The sequence below is a fragment of the Amphiura filiformis genome, chromosome 10 (assembly GCF_039555335.1).
Source record: "Amphiura filiformis chromosome 10, Afil_fr2py, whole genome shotgun sequence".
NCBI lineage: Eukaryota > Metazoa > Echinodermata > Ophiuroidea > Amphilepidida > Amphiuridae > Amphiura > Amphiura filiformis.
The window spans coordinates 59334402-59353985 of NC_092637.1; the positions used below are offsets into that span (position 1 = coordinate 59334402).

At 36.7% G+C, this 19584-nt stretch overlaps 1 protein-coding gene across 2 annotated transcripts in view; it reads left to right on the plus strand.

The window, feature by feature from the left end:
• LOC140163085 (dual specificity protein kinase CLK2-like) overlaps window positions 1-19509 on the plus strand; it is a 72009-nt gene extending 52500 nt beyond the window's left edge. Inside the window, exons 6-13 of one of the 2 annotated variants that reach the window (XM_072186457.1) lie at window positions 1257-1370; window positions 7694-7784; window positions 9670-9745; window positions 10218-10312; window positions 11422-11551; window positions 12472-12554; window positions 13759-13847; window positions 14569-19509. In XM_072186457.1, coding sequence (XP_072042558.1) covers window positions 1257-1370; window positions 7694-7784; window positions 9670-9745; window positions 10218-10312; window positions 11422-11551; window positions 12472-12554; window positions 13759-13847; window positions 14569-14842 — 952 coding nt within the window. In that variant the 3' untranslated portion in view covers window positions 14843-19509. Of the gene's footprint in view, window positions 1-1256; window positions 1371-7693; window positions 7785-9669; window positions 9746-10217; window positions 10313-11421; window positions 11899-12471; window positions 12555-13758; window positions 13848-14568 lie in introns of those variants that run through there. The other variant, XR_011860401.1, reaches the window with a different exon arrangement.
• Window positions 19510-19584: the final 75 nt, after the last annotated feature.

A 19584-nucleotide genomic window follows, 5' to 3' on the forward strand; every position in this document is an offset into this window, starting at 1 on the left:
GTTAGAGCCGTCAATGTGGTAAATGATGCAGCCAGAAAGTGTCGTGAAACTCATACAGATTTCCTAGCTATTGCCCAGAGTGAGGAACATAATCAAGTGTCTTGCAAGTGGTGGAGCAAGATAGAAAACAGACACCTAATCTGAGAAAGCATATGGACTGATAAATATTAAGCAATTTATTACATTGTTATTCATATGGCAGCCACAGTGATGTGCAGTATAAAGTAATGAAAACTAAATAGCTGCCTGATTGATTTGTCATTTAGTTAAAGGCACCTATCATACACAAACTTTAAGCTTGCAGCGCGTGATGGATCCATTTTCCATGCAGAAACAGCTGTAAATAGAGAAACATGCACATGGCAGCCATTATTATGACCTCATATATGTCTGAAAATAGCTGCCTTTTTGCTTAGTTCGAATGGATTTGCATTTGATTGAGTATTGGCCGAGATATAAAATAATTAAAAAACTTTCACTAAAGGCAGCTATTAATGTGTGTATAACTGTATGTATAATACAATAGCTGCCGGCCGGACTTTTATTGGTTGCCTCTGTCCGAACTCGATTAAATTTAAATTTGGAGGGGGTGATTTTCTAGTTAAATGGCACAGTTTGACACCTGTACAAAAAATATGGTTGAGGAGCGTTTGATGCACCCTAGCCTAGGCGCAGTCTTTGGAAGTAAACAACATCCAAAATATTAAAAAGGGAGAAAAGCTTGATTATCCCCCCAAAAAAATAGCACAAAAAGCTTCAAAAACGCTCGAAAATACAGGTGTGGGGTGGGAATTTAAAAAATCTTGCCCTCTATAGTTCATAACCAAAATTCTGCATGGTTGACCCGACCAACTCTATAGCGAACATGTTTTTGTGTACTTTATTACTGGCATTCAATTACTAAATGTTTATACTAGTAATTGCGCAGATGACCTTATCCTTCCATCACAATGTTCTTTTACACTGGTCTGGACCTTGGTGAGTTGGACCTTCAAATAATGGATTGTATTTCACTATAAAATGTGGAGCTTTTTGAAACACTTATAATGAATAAATCCAGATTTGTTATTTCCTCTTTAACTGTCACATAGTTGACTCTTCAATTATTATAGCCACAGTGTTGGTCTTTTAGGAGTAATTTTGCTAATTATAAATTGTACCTGAATTTAGGATTTCTTTATTTGACATTTTTTTAAACAAATTGAATGCATTGTACAATGTTTCTTTTTGGTGCCATACATTTATGTGTGAATCAGGTATGGAAAGATTGCACTGAAGATCATCAAGAACACTGATAAGTACAGGGAAGCAGCCAAGCTAGAGATCAATGTATTACAGAAGATACAGCAAAGAGACCCAGAGGGCAGATAGTAAGTGTGTGTACTGTACAAACTGTAAAACAATCAAAAAGTATTCAGTTTGCAACTACAAGTAGTGATAGGCTGTACAGCCCAAAAAAAGGGTGATGTTTCAAAAAGCTTAGGGTACCAGCTGAATTGAAGCAGCTAATCCTCCTGAGCATTTTGACACATTAAAAAAAAATCTGTTGAAAAATGACGGTTGAAAAATGACGCATAAGGGGGGTTTCTTGGGACCCCCCCTATTTTTCACTATTTTGACAATTATAAGCGTTTTCTTTGCTGTTTGTTGGATTCTAATGATTATTTACATGATTTTGGGCCCCCTGAATATATTTATGCAATTTTTACACAAATCGTATGTTTTGATGCAAGTTTAAGAACCAATTTAGGATGTGAGAGCGCTGTTCAGCCTAATAGCTGTTACGTATCCCCCCTACTAAAATTTTATCATTTCTTATTATCAAATCAAAGTTAGTACTGATAAATAACAGCATCTGTCCAAATTTGAACTATCAACCTTATTTCACTTGTGCGTGGTACCCATTTGAAAATGTGTAGAGACGCTTCCATTGACATGTGATACAAAGTTCGTTGACCCCTGTATATTGTATGGGCAGGTTTCCCCCGTATTAAAAGTTAGCACCACGGCCACACCAAATGTGATAAATGGCTGAAAATTGCAGAATATGGATGATTGATGATTATCTCTAGTATGATTAACTTAAAAATAAAAAATGGTTGTGAAAGGGGTCGCTAAAAGGAAAAGCGCCCTCACAGCCTAATTTTACCCAAAACCGTTAATTTTAAGGACACTAAAAAGTTTCATTTGACACAAAGTGCATAAATGACCTTCCTGGACCTAAAACTATGTAAGTAGATACCAAAAATGCATTACATAATCCTTAATGTGATAAAATTCCCTTAAAACTAGAAAATAAAGGTCAAATCTGCCCCCCCCCCTTGTGAGTCGTTATTTCCCCTGCACTGTTTCAATTTTTGGCCGATTTCAATCAAATTGGTGTCAAATTACTCATAACAACAAGCTGCATCAAATAAGCTGGTACCCTAAGCTGTTTGCAACTACACCCTTATACAGCCTATCACTACTACAAGTAAATTAAGTACTTCTTGGCTAAACTGGAACATGCATGTTGCATCCATGTAGCGTACTAAGCGTGTACACAATGTAAGGCGTGTCGGGGACTGTCTTTTGGAATTTGCAGGAGAGCATTAAATAGCTCTTCTGGAGCCTTCAAGGAGAGTTGTTTAGAGCATTTACAATAGAATGTAAGGAGAGAATGGTCAACTAAGGAGAGCTAAAAATCACTCTCCTATATCAGATTAAGGAGAGCAGTAGAGAGTGATTGCTCTCGCTCTCCTCAAAAGACAGTCCCTGGCGTGTGTATGCTTTCTTCTGCAGATCATGTTATGCTTGGAATGGACTCCCTCAAGATATTCATGGAAACTTGCCTTCAATGACTCTCCATACTTTTAAAAACTGTATTTCAGAATTGTGAATTTGTGATTATCAATTTTCACACATTTATCACTTCATCTTCGTGTCTGTTAATCTGTCAATTTGATTGTCTAATATGCACAATGTTAATATTCGCTATCGTAGTCCGACGTCACTTCCTGCCGATATTATACTTGATTCTGAGAAGATTTCAAATGAATTTAATGATTTTTTTGTCAATATAGGACCAAAATTAGCCTCCAATATCAAATGTACTGGGAAAAATTATCATGATTATTTAGAAAAACCATTCAGCAGCAGTATGTATATGAAACCAATCGTAAGTGAAGAAATTATAAAAATATCACAAACACCTCATCGATTCTTGAATTTGTATTGTTTGCCGACGATACCACCATCACCTATTCACATACAGACATTTTGTCTAAGTATGATCTAGTTAATAAAGAATTACTTGAAGTCAATAATTGGTTTAAGGCGAATAAGCTGTCAGTAAATGCAAGTAAGACAAATTATATGGTACTTGGAACTCACCATAAAACATCACGTATATCAAATAATGTAAAAAAAGATATCATATTGTACAATACTCCACTTAATCAGGTTGACAAGACCAAATTCCTAGGCGTGACAATTGACGAAAATTTGACATGGAAAACTCACATTGATAATATATCAAAGAATATTTCCAGAGGTATTGGAGTAATAAACCAAATTAAGCACTTTGTACCAGAGAAAGTTTTATTTTCACTATATTGCACATTAATTCTTCCTTATATAAATTATGCTATTTTAGCATGGGGAAATACATGTAAGAAATACTTAGAGAAGATTTTTGTACTGCAAAAAAAGGCACTTAGAATCATTTCAAATAGTCATTATTTATGTCACTCTGCTCCTATTTTTAAAAAGTATGAATTACTTAATGTTTATGACACATATCATATGGAATTAAGCATATTTATGTATAAACATTTTTCAAATCAGCTGCCTGTAGTATTCGACAACTATTTCATGCAGCAGATAAATCGACATAAGTATCACACAAGAAATGCCGATGACTATAATATATGTCATACAAAAACAGAATTTGCTCACAAAACAATAAGAGCTGCGGTCCTAGGAAATGGAATATTACTGATAAATATATAAAGATGGCAAAATCAGTAAACCAGTTTAAGTTACAAATAAAGAAAAGTCTAATAAAAAATTACATCTAATATTTAGGCATTATTTAATGACCTCCCCCAACCCCAACTATCAATTTCTTGTGTGAACTGTGGAATGTCTATTTATTGAAATGTTATAAATATTTATATTGGTTCTTTCTTTGCATGTTCTTCTCCTCTTTTTTTTTTCTTTTATTTGTTATTTTTGTGTACTTGTATGTTGTAACTTAGGGTAGTGTAAGGGGTGCTCGCTTCAGGCCTTTGGGCCTTTTGAGCATCTCCTCATTCAAATTTTTGTGTCTTTTATATATATTTTGTATGTTGATTTGAATGAAATAAAATGATGATGTATGTATGTATCTAAAACTACTGCAGCAACGTGTATCGTGTATGTCAACCGATGGAGAGTTGTGAACCGAGCTATCAATATCCTTACGCAGATTTTTGATCTTTGCATGAAAGAAGTCGGCAAACTTATTTGCCAAAGACTTGGCGTTATCATGAGATGGAAGAACACGCGATGAAGCCGTTTCTGGTCTGCACATTTTATCCACCAGCCTGAATAGCTGCCGATCATCGCATTCAGCAATCTTATTGCGGTGATAATCACACTTAGCTTTTTCAAGCTTGCGAGTGTAGATTTGACACTGATCAACAAAGATTTGGCGGTCTATCTCTAGTTTGGATTTACGCCATTTGCGCTCATGGCACCGTTTTAAGCGTTTTGCTGCACGCAGATCTTCCGTGTACCAGGGCGCATTTGGTAGAAATGACATAGTTCTCGTCTTAAGAGGAGCATGGCGATCGAGAAGCTCACTGAGAACTTGTTCATATTGAGATACAATGCAAGAAGGATCTTCCGATGGCGCTGTGTATAGCATCGAGGTCTTGATGTCGTCGTGGAACTTAGCAGCATCGATCTTGCGAAGCTCGCGGTAACACACTGTTTTCTTTACAGGTCCGGGACGCGAGAAATCAACGCTGCATTTTACTGCATAATGATCTGACGGTAGGCCTCGGACCACCTCTACCTCGAAACCAAATCTTCAACATTTCTGGTGATTAACAGGTCGAGGGTATGACCATGACGGTGCGTTGCTTCCATAACATGTTGCTGGAGACCAGCAGAGTCCAGAAGATCTTTCATGGCACTGGCGTTTCTATCATCACATACATCAACGTGGAAGTTGTAATCTCCAACCAATATGGTTCTGGTAGGGTCGACTGACACCATCTCGAGCAGCGTAGAAAAAAAAAAAAAAAACGCATTTACTGTCAGTTGGTTTTCTTTAGATGGCGGAGGCCTATATATGATGATAAGCCTGAGGAGCGATGAGTCACTAGCGACAACTGTGAAATCCATATGCTCGAAAGAGGGGAATGTCAGATTTTGGTTTTAATTAACATTAAATCCTTTGTGCGACAAAGACAAATTCCACCCCTCTTCTACCTGTGCGAGGTTGATGGTGCACACGAAAATGAGGCAGTGTGTTGTTCAGATCAGCCAGGGGTGGCTGTCACGATCGCTACCAGTCAACCAAGATTCTGTGACAGCAAGTAGGTCTACATTATGGTCTATGATAAAATCTGAAATTGAGGTGGTTTTGGTTTTCAGTGAGCGAAGCGTTCCATGTCATAAGACATGATTTCGGGAGAGACTTTCTCTTTGGCATGATTGCAGTTTTAATATTGATAAGATTCTTATCACATAACATCACGATGATTTGTGTTGGATTTTCTCTGTCTGACAATAACACGAGCTTGTCTCTGATTATTTATACCAGCACGGCAGCCGCGTCTCTTTGTTTCAATGTTCAGTTTCTTTAACTTCATAAACGTATCATCATTGAGACGATATAAATGTTTGAATGTTCTGACATGTTTGCCAATATTTAGCAGCTATTAGTGTACCAAATCTAAACCCTGTAGCTACTTTATTTGCTGAGAAACGACTGGCCCTTGTGTTAACATTTGGGCCTCTGGGGCCCCTAGCCTAAACCATCTGGGGCCAAAATGGGCAAAAGGCACATTTACAACTCAGGGCCCATACATGTGCCACATATGAGCCCTAGTGTCCTTGTAGTTTTATACATGTAGCTAGCCTTGTCAATCTGTTGCCCCTTATTTTAACATTTGGGGCCCTGGGGCCCATAATATATGACATATGGGGCTCATGTATACTTGTATATATACCCCTGGCGCTATCAGTGTACTAACTCTGGGCCCTGAGGCTGCTTCATTTGATGAGAAACAGCATGCTTTGTATTTTTACATTTGGGCCCGTGACCTTTGACCTCTGGGGCCAAGATGTGCAAAAGATAAATCTACGGGGTAAGGCCCATAAGTGTACCACATATGGGCCCTAGGACCCTTGTAGTTTTAGCGTTGTCAATCTGTTGCCCCTTATTTTAACATTTGGGGCCCATAATATATGACATATGGGGCTCATGTATACTTATATATATAGAGTACCACTGGAGCTATCTGTACTAACTCAGGGGCTTGAGGCTGCTTCATTTGATGAGAAACAACATGCTTTGTATTTATACATTTGGGCCCCTGGGGCCCGTGACCTTTGACCTCTGGGGCCAAGATGTGCAAAAGATAAATCTACGGGGTAAGGCCCATAAGTGTACCACATATGGGCCCTGGGGCCTTTATAGTTTTAGCGCTAGCTTTGTCAATCTGTTGCCCCTTATTTTAACATTTGGGGCCCTGGGGCCCATAATATATGACATATGGGGCTCATGTATACTTGTATATATAGAGTACTACTGGGAGCTATCAGTGTACCAACTCAGGCCCCTGAGGCTGCTTCATTTGATGAGAAACAGCATACTTTGTATTTTCACATTTGGGCCCCTGGGGCCCGTGACCTTTGACCTCTGGGGCCAAGATGTGCAAAGGATAAATCTACGGGGTAGGCACCATAAGTGTACCACATATTGGCCCTGGGGCCCTTGTAGTTTTAGCGCTAGCCTTGACAGAATGATGTGTTTGATGGAGGAGGAAAAGGAGAAGGAGGAGAAGAAACCATAGGATGGCAATATACCCGTCCATGCTTCGCATGCGGGTATAAATATCCAATGTGGTCATATGAACCAGATACAATAAAGAGTTAATAGTAATTTTGCATAAGATGTTTTTTAAATACATGGCGGAATTGATTAATCGATGATGAGCTTTTAATGCTGTTAACATTATTCCATAATTTAGTAGCTGCATATTTAGTAGATTTTTCACAGAAAGCTCTTTTGATAAAAGGAAGCCTCAGACGATCTTTATTTCTGGTGTTTAAGTCATGGATCTTAGACTGTTTTACAAACAAATCATCAAAAACATTTGGTAAAAATCCATTTTCATGCTTGTACATAAATAACCCAAGTTCAAATGTATACATATCCCTGACACTTAAAGTATTATACCTAATCAGTAAGGGATTAGTGCTACTTCTATAATCACTTGCACTTATAATACAAAGTGCCCTCTTTTGAATTTTAAAAAGATCATTTATGTATGATGAACATGCACATCCCCAAGCTAAAATACCATAGTTGATATACGGTAATATCAACGAACAATACAATATATTATTATATAATAAAAACATTTATAATGTATACATTGCATATACTGCACAATGCAATTACAAAATAACCATTGTACTTTTGTTTTTTTCCTTACAGTCTTTGTGTGAAGATGTTAGACTGGTTTGATTACCATGGGCACATGTGTATGTCCTTTGAGATCCTGGGTCTCAGTATATTTGACTTCTTGGTGAGTAAAAGTGAATTTAAGATGGAAATGAAAATATGACTTATACCCACAGAGGAGTAAGATAAGACAGAGCGCGTACCATCAGTCAAAGTCCCCGTGTATTGTATACGGTAAGTTCTCGCATATTCATGAGGGCCGATTGTTCGATCGTGCAGTGTCTAACAATCACGCCAGCGCAGCGTGCCTTCGCAGATACGCAATATAGCGTTGCGTGCTTTTCGCTGATACGCGATAGACCATGAAAATCGCGGTAATTGCGTAGCAGTCTCGCCTGTCGCATTTCATGGAACAATCGGCCCTCATTATCGGATGAGGCGGAGACTTTGACTGGTGGTACGCGCTCTGTCTTATCTTACTCCTCTGTGCTTATACCATATAGCCTATAACGTGGCTGCAAAGTAAATAATGTATGATCAATTATTTTCCCCTTGGAGTGTTTAGCCATGAGTGGCATTTTGCAATAGTGTATTTCTTCTGTAAATGGCCATGCGCCATGAACTGATATGTCATTTAGAGTGGTTATGTTTCATTGTGCTGTAAATTTTGAGTTGTTCCCATTTTTATCAAATAAGCACTTTCAAAACTTCGAAAGTTTCCTAGAATTTGACACCAAAACAATTACAATCAGACCAAAAATATATTAATTTGCACTAATTAAACTAACGAAGATGCAAAGTGGAGGAGGGACACGGTACCACGTAATGTCTGGGAGGGAGGAGCCCGTGCTCATTTTGATTTTCTTGATCAGAAGAATAGATAGAGCTGTTAAATATGGTTTGATTTGATATTCAGTCATAAATTTTGTCTAATTATGTTTACAAGTACTCACTGAGAACCGCAAGTCACAAGAATCACAATTTGTCCATATTCACTACACACAAATGGCAAGAGTTTCAGTCGCAATGTGCGTTTTGGCTTTAGGGATCTTGAGAATTATACACCCTACGTTTTTGTAAAGCTTTTACCACAGGAATTCAAATATGCAGTTAAAATAAATGTGGGATACACTCTAAATAAAATATTTAAAAAAATGTAAAAACATTCAGTGCATGAACTAGCTTATTTTACACACCCTGTATCACCACTTCAGTCAATGATAACATGTATGTAGCAAAACTACATTTTATTAAAGCTCATAGTGTGGCCTGCAACAAAAACTTTTTTGAGGTGTTTCAGTTAAGCAAATGTAATAAATTATCAATTTAATATTAAAATCAGTGTTTTTCATGATATCACCCTATATTTTTTCTTACACACCCTGTATACCAACTTGATTTTTGCACAGTTGGATTCCTTGGAACCAAGGCTTCCCAAAAATGTATACTTTTGCTGTAATTGGGTCTTTAGTTTTAAAGATACATTTCAATAACCAAAAATAGATGTGTAAGTGTCTAAATTTAGTGATGAAACAAAAATTATGACCACTTAGGGGTGGAAGATTTTTACAATTTTGATTCTAGGTTTTTCTTTTTTCCAAATATCTGGAAGGTGTTTTTTTTCACATCTGGAGATCCATATGGGGTGCAGTGACATACCATGCTAAGTAAAATATGCCAAGTAGCTGATTTACATAATTTATGTGAATGTAAAGTTTTCTTTCTTGACATGCCTGAAGTGTGCGATACTAGACACGCTTCATAGCGTGACGCACTGACTGCGTCTAAGGAGGGATCGATGCGTTATAGTGTAATTATCATGCAGAATTGTTTTCGTTCGTTTCCATGTCCCGTCAGCAAGGACCCGAATTGTTTTCTTCATAAATGATTGCCATTGTTTTTTAATAGCACATGTTTAAATGCTTTTCAATATAATTAAATGAAATGTAAATTAAAAATCTACTCAGTACTGTGCCTTCAAGAAAGTCAATATTTTGTTAACACTACAGAAAGACAACAATTACGAGCCCTACACAATGGACCAAATCAGACACATATCCTACCAAATGTGCTATGCAGTGAAATGTAAGTATGTGAGAATTAGGCTCAAAAAATATTGCCTTCAGAGACCGACCCAAAAAATAATGTGTAGAGATTCTTGATCATTCAGCCATGCAAATCCCCTTGGTGCAGAGCTCAGCACAGTGAGTTATAAGGTGGCCAGTTCCATTCCTTGTCCCAATACACCTTGCAGTTACCAAGCATATAGGCCTACTTTGTGACTTTTGGAAAGGGCAGTTTTTGTCTTCAATTGGGTTCATTCAGCCATGAAGTCATGGACATCTTTTGTTTTCACACAACACTTAGTAAACAATCATATAATTATTTCTAAGTTTTATTGGAAGTTTTACTGTAAGATGTTATGACATAATTTTCAGAGGAGGACTTATTTCTTGTGATGTGTTTAGTTGTAGAAACCCTGTATTTTTGTGGAGCATGTTAATTAGAGATGATGCAGTGTATTTATATTATCATTCCTATTTCTTTGCTCCTCTAGTTATGCATGACATGAAGTTAACACACACAGACTTGAAACCAGAAAATGTTCTCTTTGTGAATTCAGACTACAATTTGCACTACAATCCAAGCAAGGTAGGTTTGAATATGGAGCTATACTTTGATCAGCTCGTAATCGGCGGGAATTGTTAGGCTTTTATCATTTTGCCGAAGAGTAATATAATTGATCTGTTTGGCCTATATTGTGTGTGCTAGATAATGTAGACAAAGTATATGGCTTCAATTAATAATTTGTGATGCTTCTGGGCTGTTTTGGCGAGATGTCGCAAGGCAGTTCTCAAAATTAAATATATTTATATTAATCTGCCAATTAGGAGCTGATCAAATTGTAGCCTGCATCTTTTCCTGCAGGACTTTGCACATTTTGAAAGTGTTTCAGACAATTACCTTGCCAAGTATTTCATATAAGACCCAGGTTTTAGGGAATTTAAGACATTTTACCAGGAAAATGCTTCCATCCCAATTTATTTTTGTGGCTCAGCTGCAGAAAGATATATGTATTTATGCTTATTGGTTAAAATCTGTATTGTTACTTGTGGAGAGAGAAATAAGACAAATCATATTATATGACAAAATATTCACTGAAACTGTCAGGAAGGTTGAAAAATACACTTGTGTGTCACATAATACATATTTTGACTCATCCACTGTCTCAAAATGGCGTATTGACACAGAACATCTACATAAATGTAATTAGAAAAACGTATACTATTACTTCTTGTACATACATTCACACATGTATGGATACACAGTTGTAGGCTAAATAAATGTTTTAAAACAATGTTCAGTATAAGTTATGTCACATAAAAATTCAATGTTAAACCTTTTAAAACATGTCCCAGTATTGCTGTAATTTTGAAATTATGTGTCTAAATTATTGAAGTCCAGAGTTGTGCAGTGCAAGTTAAGGATAACAATGTTTTCGTAAAACATCCTGATAGTCAATGTTAAAACATTTGGAATACCATGAGGACCGTTACATGGTAGTATAATCAGTTTGGGACATCCTGGACAGCAGCTGATGGACAAAGGCCTTTCTGCTGCTCAACTAATCGATGTTAACTATAAAGACTAAAGTCCTATCTAAGATTCTTTTGGTTAAAATTTCATGCGTAAGTGCGCTATTTGTGAAAAAGATTGCAAACAGAATGCATGATTTGCTGATGTCTTTTTCTACTTAACAGAAACGTGATGAAAGGATTATTAAGAAGACAGATGTGAGGCTAATTGACTTTGGCTCAGCAACATTTGACCATGAGCACCACAGCACAATAGTCTCCACAAGGCATTACAGAGCATTAGAGGTCATATTAGGTAAGAAACTAGCAACATTTGACCATGAGCACCACAGCACAATAGTCTCCACAAGGCATTACAGAGCATTAGAGGTCATATTAGGTAAGAAACTAGCAACATTTGACCATGAGCATCACAGCACAATAGTCTCCACAAGGCATTACAGAGCATTAGAGGTCATATTAGGTAAGAAACTAGCAACATTTGACCATGAGCACCACAGCACAATAGTCTCCACAAGGCATTACAGAGCATTAGAGGTCATATTAGGTAAGAAACTAGCTTTGGCTCAGCAACATTTGACCATGAGCACCACAGCACAATAGTCTCCACAAGGCATTACAGAGCATTAGAGGTCATATTAGGTAAGATAAAGAATAAACCAATGTTTTAAAGTTTGACATTACTTTTGCCAAACTTTTTATTTTTTGGAAGGTTTTGGGGGAAATTGTATTTGTTAACTAAATTGGTGATCTATGAATGTACCTGAGAGCCTAAAATGCCAGTGCTCTTATGAGCCGCAGATCACATAGCCACCTGTCCACAAAAAGCCATCCCCAGGGGACAGGTATGCCATGCTAGTGATGGCAGAGAACTCAAATAAATAGGAATATAAGTACACCACTTTGCCCCACCATTGATTCTTTCAAGAGACTTTTGAAATCATATTTATTCTGATGTATTATGTTTTTATGATATTTGTAAACGCTATGGTACTTTTGTGTATAGCGTTCTAAATGCAGTGTATTATATTATTATTAAATGTTTACAGATCCAGACTTTGTCTGCGTAAAGCAGTAATATATGATATATCAAAAATTGTTAAACCACATAGGTGTGTTACTTGACAATATTAAAGTACGCATTAAGTCATTGCATTTAAGGTCCTTGTGCATTATTATCGTTAGTAATATACGTATGTTTGATTTTCTTTTCAGAACTTGGATGGAGTCAACCATGTGATGTGTGGAGTATTGGTGCTATTATGTTTGAACTCTACACTGGTTTCACACTGTTTCAGGTAAGCCATGGCAGTCACACCGAGATTTATCAGTCTATCTAACTTACTTGGTAACTCACCTTTTGCTCTAGCACAATATATTCCATTGTTGCACAAGATACTAGTCTATTAGCTGCTTCCTGTTCACTAACCCCATGTGCAATAGACATGTTTCATTATGCTTTGATGAATTCACAGAAAGTGGACCAATATTCAAACAGATCGATATGTGTCTGTCATTATTATGATACTGTCTATTTAGGTTTTGGGTGAATAACAGATATTTACCTTTTGCGTTCATAGTGAGGATTAATTGTGGAATCCACTGTGGAATTTCCCAGGCAGGATTTAGCTATGCGACAGGTAATTAACCAGTTGTAGCTTACCATATACTGCTAAAGCCCCATGGTTCAGCTGTGGTTCAGAAACTACTCTAGTTTTGATATATATACATAGCTTGTCCATAAACAGAGCTTGTCCATAAACAGGTAATGTGGCCTACAGTTCATAGCCCAAGTGTATGATTCGAAGAATTTCATTTGAGCTAACAAAATAATCATAATAACATATTATCTGAAATTGTGTGCCTGTGACAAATGTTTCTATGCAAAACCTAATATAGTAAACATGGCCAACCCCTCAAATTTGAGGCCAAATTTTTGGAAAAGTTGCTCATGAATAAAAAAAATACTAGAACAACATTTTCAAAATATTGTTAACATGTTATTGGAAAATATTGTTTGGCAAACATTTTACAAAATACTTTGTCAACATTTAGTTACATGATGTTAAAGTGATTTGCATCACATTTTCACAAATGTTTTCTGAATGTTATTTTAACGTTTTATACCCTTTATATAAAAATTTTTACAATACATTTTACAGTATACGCCAGCAATCGCAAATGCTATTGTGGCCTTGCCAAAACGTTGCAAGAAATTTGTGGTTGTCTTGACCTCCCTCCTGTGAAATTTAAATTTTGTCTAGCCCTGAGCTGTAGTGCAGACCTTGTTAGATAGATGACTGCGAAATCATGTGAACGCTTTTCAATGGGTCATGAATTTTGCGGCTTGGATTATGTTGCATCAAGGGCACGCTTTATTCCCTATTGAAAACATTGTCACATGATTTTGCACCCCCAGAAGCCTCTTGAAGGTGCATATATGCCATAGTTAACTTTGTATCACACATACTCACATAGTACCATTTTATTGTACTTTTATAGACACATGACAACAGAGAACATTTAGCAATGATGGAGACCATCTTGGGACCTATGCCGAAATGGATGTTGAAGAGAATGAAGAGAACAAGGTAATCACAGTGTTATTTACTTACTAACAGACATTTAGGTAGAGAATGGGGATATGTGTATGAAAAACGGAAGACATTTATAAAAAGGCTAAATATAAAGTCTTCATTTTCCTCAGTACGCCCCATCCAATTACATGCACCCCTCTGGTCTGCACCCTTGTATAACATGTACAATGGGGATATTACGATTTGCATATGTGACATGATCAAGGTTATTGAAAACACCAAGGTCTGTATGCACAAAAGATTTAGACCTGGTCTAAGTGGAATTTAGTCCCAGGTGAAAAGACATTTTCCTTAACATTTGCTATATAACATAAGTTATTTTGTATTAATTCTGAACTTTGCATTTAAATCTTTAAAATTTGCAAGTTACTCTAGGAAGGAATAAGAGTAAAGGACTATTCCTGATGGAACTAAAAAATTCCACTCAGACCAGGTCTAACTTTAAACCCGGTCTAACTATTTTGTGCATACAGAACCAAAGGTCGGTCATTCATGGTTCTAAAGTTATGAAGTTTTGTGATGTCTATTTTCTTATGTATTTTATTGTTTTTTACTTCATATATTTGACTGTATCTCAATTTCATATATTTTTGCCGCCTATGGCCCCCATGGACTAGATCGTGTCATATATTGTGTATATGAAATCTGTTTTTATTTTGATTCAGCATGATTTGTTTTAATTTTAATATAGCATATTTGTTTTTGTTTTTTGTAGGAAAACTAAGTATTTTGATAACAACCAAGTAATCTGGGACCCAAGCAGCTCATCCGGTCGATATGTGCGTGAAAACTGCAAATCACTGCGGCAGTATGCCACTTCCAACAGTGAAGAGCACTTCCACTTCTTCAAGCTGATCGAAGCCATGCTAGAGTATGACCCCAATAAGCGAATCACATTACGGGAAGCAATAGAACATAATTACTTCACGCTGCTTCCCCAGCACCAGAGACTACACTCGCCGAGGGCGGCCCACGGTTTGAGCAGGTGACGGTTGGACAGTGCAAGGCTATAGGATTAGGGACTTTTTTTATTGCAGCTTATAATACAACCTCTTTGTATAATGTAGAAATGAGAATAGGATTTTTTACCTCTGGGTTTATAATTATAGGCTACTGATTTGAATTTCTGTATGATGCACAAATTTGAATCAACAGACATTATACAATCAAATTGAAAGGTGCACAACCACATGAAAATAGCACCAAAATTAAAAGAGAAACAAAGAAAAGATTCTGCATGCAAGTAGTACTACACTATTGAGCTATGTTGTCTTCATGTCTGAATTAGTCAGTTTCAAACAAAGATATGCAATAAACAATTTTGACTCAAATTGCTCCATACGTGACGTTATCATGGTAAATCTGCCATCTTTGTTTGTTACTCATGGAGGGCAGATAATATACCTCTGGCATTCATCGAAAAAAAGCCACGAATTAATGATACTTTAAGCTTTTGTTTGTTTGTTTTATTTCTTCTTTTGCCTGGGTTTCTCATTCAGTGGATGTTTTAAGGTATCCTCTGTTCCTCCATGAGGCCTTTGTATTTCAAAGGTCTGCATGTGCACGTTTTGCAATACATTACACACAGAATGCAAGCAACCACACATTTTTGATCAAAAGTTTACCAGGTGCACAGCAAAATAATAATGATTAAGTTGCCTCTCTCCATGAGCTACACTCAAACATGGTTGAGTTGCCTCTCTCCATGAGCTACACTCAAACATGGTTGAGTTGCCTCTCTCCATGAGCTACACTCAAACATGGTTGAGTTGCCTCTCTCCATGAGCTACACTCAAACATGGTTGAGTTGTCTCTCTCCATGAGCTACACTCAAACATGGTTGAGTTGCCTCTCTCCATGAGCTACACTCAAACATGGTTGAGTTGCCTCTCTCCATGAGCTACACTCAAACATGGTTGAGTTGTCTCTCTCCATGAGCTACACTCAAACATGGTTGAGTTGCCTCTCTCCATGAGCTACACTCAAACATGGTTGAGTTGCCTCTCTCCATGAGCTACACTCAAACATGGTTGAGTTGGTACTTTTTGATTCTACCTCATTGGTTTCATATGGAAGCAGTGTAACAAGACTTGCCATTGAGAATTGGGCTATTCCACTTGAAATCCTTACACCCCCTATGGAAGACATGATCTTAACCTTCTGGCACACAAGGGATCTGAATTTCAAATGGGTTACCTGAATGGGTGGCTCCATTTGAAATCTACACTCTATGTATGGGAGATTACGGTTGTGTCTTCCATAGGGGGTGTATGGATTTCAACTGAAATATCACAATGTGTATGGGTGGAGGAACACAGGATTGAATTTTCATTATTTCTATGCCAATTTCACCCATAGCTATTTTTACAATGTGGTAGTGTGCCCCTTCCTATCACCTGTGTGCCTGCCTGTCAATGCGTTGACTGAAGTTAGAACAAGTGTAAAAGGTTAGTCACAATTCACATAAGGAAAATAAAATCCATGCAGAGAGATGTATTTCAATGAAAGCAAAGCAATATTTTGTCTGTCAAGAATTATTATATTACTGAAGCGTCTTATCAATGATAAAGTAAGGCATGGTAATTTTAAACAAAATGTAGCATTAAAGAAAAAAAATGCTTACATATGTGGAATGAATTATTTTAATATACCAAAGCTAGCTGTGTTTTACAAGAATGAATCATGTGGCTGGTTCCGATGTATTGCAGGTGTAAAACTGATTCAATTTTTGTAGTATTCTCCAAGTTAGTCAGTGATAGCAGATATGTAAACATCAACAGAATATTCTAATATGCTCTGTGATTGTGGCTAATCGTTGTTTGATTTCTTTACAAAAAACTTGTGTTTTTTTTAAGTATCCATTTCCAAAGTATCCATTATGCCATAAATTTCAGCATTGCAAATCAATATTTGCCAAGTACAATGAAATCATATTTATTGGCAGGAAAATAAAATGTTTGTAGCAAGAAGCACAAGCTAATTATTGCACCCTGATGCTTAAATCAGTCCCTCTCAGGAGGTATTAAAATGATTAAATGATAGGCAAATTGGGGAATTGCCACATTATAAACAATGTATCTTTAGTCCTAATCCTATTAGCAGGTGAGCTTAGATGGTACTGCATGTAGACATTTGACAGAAGCAAGTCAAACATATGCATTGAAAAGGGGCACATCATTTGAAACAATTCTGTAGGGGATGGCTTGGTGCTATAGTCTGTATACTTTTCTCAAGTCCGTAATTTAGACATTGCTTTTTATTGTATCTATAAATGTAATAATGAGAAGTACATAAAAGTATACATTTCCCAAAAAGAAATGATGCATTGAATCCAATTAGCACAGCAGATTTCTGCCTATATTAACAGTATTTGAGGAAGTCTCACAATTTGATTTTACTTAACTGACTTGAGGAAGGTATATGGACTATAATAATGAGTATGGTACTCTGATTTGAAGTTGTATGTCAGTGGTAAAGCTAGATTTTGTATCTGGTAACAGGAGCATTATACATATTTTGATCAAACAAGTTATTAGTAATGTAGTGGATGCATCTCAAATAGAAACTGACAAGCAGCATTCAGACTACTGTGATCTAGAGATGTTAAGGTGAATTTGTTGTTGAATTGCTGCTGGCAAGCTACCAGTTGTTTTTAGCAGCTTTGAGTATTATTGTATATTGTGTAAAAGGCAAGAAAAAAGGTTTGTCTCGGGTCAACCACGGGCATTCATAAAATCATGCAGGTATACAATATATAAGTGGGATTTTTTTTCTATTTGCTTCTTTTTTTGTCGAACAAGTAACCAGCAGAAAAAAGTCAAAAGGTAATCAATAAAAAAAGCATTCAGGGTTGCATTTCTAACCAGCTGTGAGACCGCAGACAAACCTTTTTTTTTTTTTTTGGCGTGACAAGGCAGGAGATGGCCAAATGAAGATATATTGTAGAAAATGTTTAATGTATATATGTATGAATTTATTTATAATGGTCCAGTGCTGGCATTGTAAAGGTACGCACAAATTTGTTGTGACCAAGCAAAATGGATTATATAGGTCAAATTTGTTATAATGAAAATATGCAATTTGATTGTGGTTTTTTGATCTACTGACCTAGTGATTGTCATTTGGAACTGAAGGTTAATTTTATGATAGGTGATAGGATTATCAACTTCATCAATAATAATACAACTTCTGAAACTTCATTAACTCAGTAATATGAAAATATTTGTAGCTCAAGAGACTTTTTTACCGGATTTTGTTCAAATCTAATCGAACTTTTTTTTTCCACTTCTATGATTGTCATGATTTACGTCAGTGAATTGGCTCTGTCAGTGATCCATGCAAAGCATTTTTAGGAATGGCTGAAAAGCGAGTAAGTCAATTAAATTATTAGGTGTTTTTTCTCTGAGAGTTTTGTCAAAGGAAGAAAACAGCAGTGTTGATATGATGCTACGTTCATTGCATGTATCTACAAGTGTACCAGATTAACAAATTAAACAAAAGTATGGCCTTTACCTTTATCAGGTTGAGTTCAGTCTGGGGAGTTCTCAGTACAAATGACCATACAGGGATGTGCCACAAATATGGTCAAATTTTCACCCATTTGGTGTAATAGTGACCCCTTTTTCTAGGCCAAATTTGGTATATGGATGAGTCAATGGTTTTTTGTTTTGGAAAATAGCCCAATTTTGCCTCACTGTAGCCACAATTTTGGGGAAAATTGAAAAAACTGACCATTTATTAAATTGACCGAAAATGTTTATATGGATGGGTACAAATAGTAATGAATCCTTTTTCAGATTGTGAGCAGCACCTCCCTGCCCAAACCAAACTAAAGTGACCCTCTCCCGGGCCTACCCAAACCAAACTAAAGTGACCCTCCCCCGGCCCTGCCCAAACCAAACTAAAGTGGCCCTCTCCCGGGCCTGCCCAAACCAAACTAAAGTGACCCTCCCCCGGCCCTGCCCAAACCAAACTAAAGTGACACTCTCCCGGGCCTGCCCAAACCAAACTAAAGTGACCCTCTCCCGGGCCTGCCCAAACCAAACTAAAGTGACCCTCCCCCGGGTCCCGGTTCAGCAGGAAAACAAGACAGTAGAATATCTCACAAGTATGCAATGTTTCCCTTTCTTTTCAGACCAGCAATTTCTGCTTATATTTGTGATGCGATCAAGCAAAATCAGTCGAAACTCAGAAATATTGATTTTGAGATATAGCCAAACAAAGGAAGTATTTACTTTTGTTTCCTCTTGTTTTGGAAACTCTTACGTTGCTCATATCGTTGGTTGTTCAGTTTCATTTAATAGGGTTTTCTGCAAAATGTAGCTTTGTTAATGTTTTTTACTATCATATAAGAAACTGAATATTTAATATTTCTGAGTTGCGACTGATTTTGCTTGATCGCATCACATTTGATGAAATCTTACCAGTGTTTGTCATAGTTTGTGGCAACTTTTATGACCATTGCTTCAAATTGAAGAAATTGGCAATCTATACATCCATGAGCTCTGCATGTTTTATATCTAGAATATTTCCATATAGGTTTGTCAGGAACAATACTGATACATTTATGTGAGAGTCAATGCATATAGATGAGCTCAATGTCTTGTATTTATTTAAAGCATTTGTATTGTGTAAATAAACTTTCCTAAAAAAGATATTGTGAAGATTTGCGATTAGTCTTTATTAATGTGATGTTACCATAGTTATCCCTGTATGTAGGGTATATGATCAT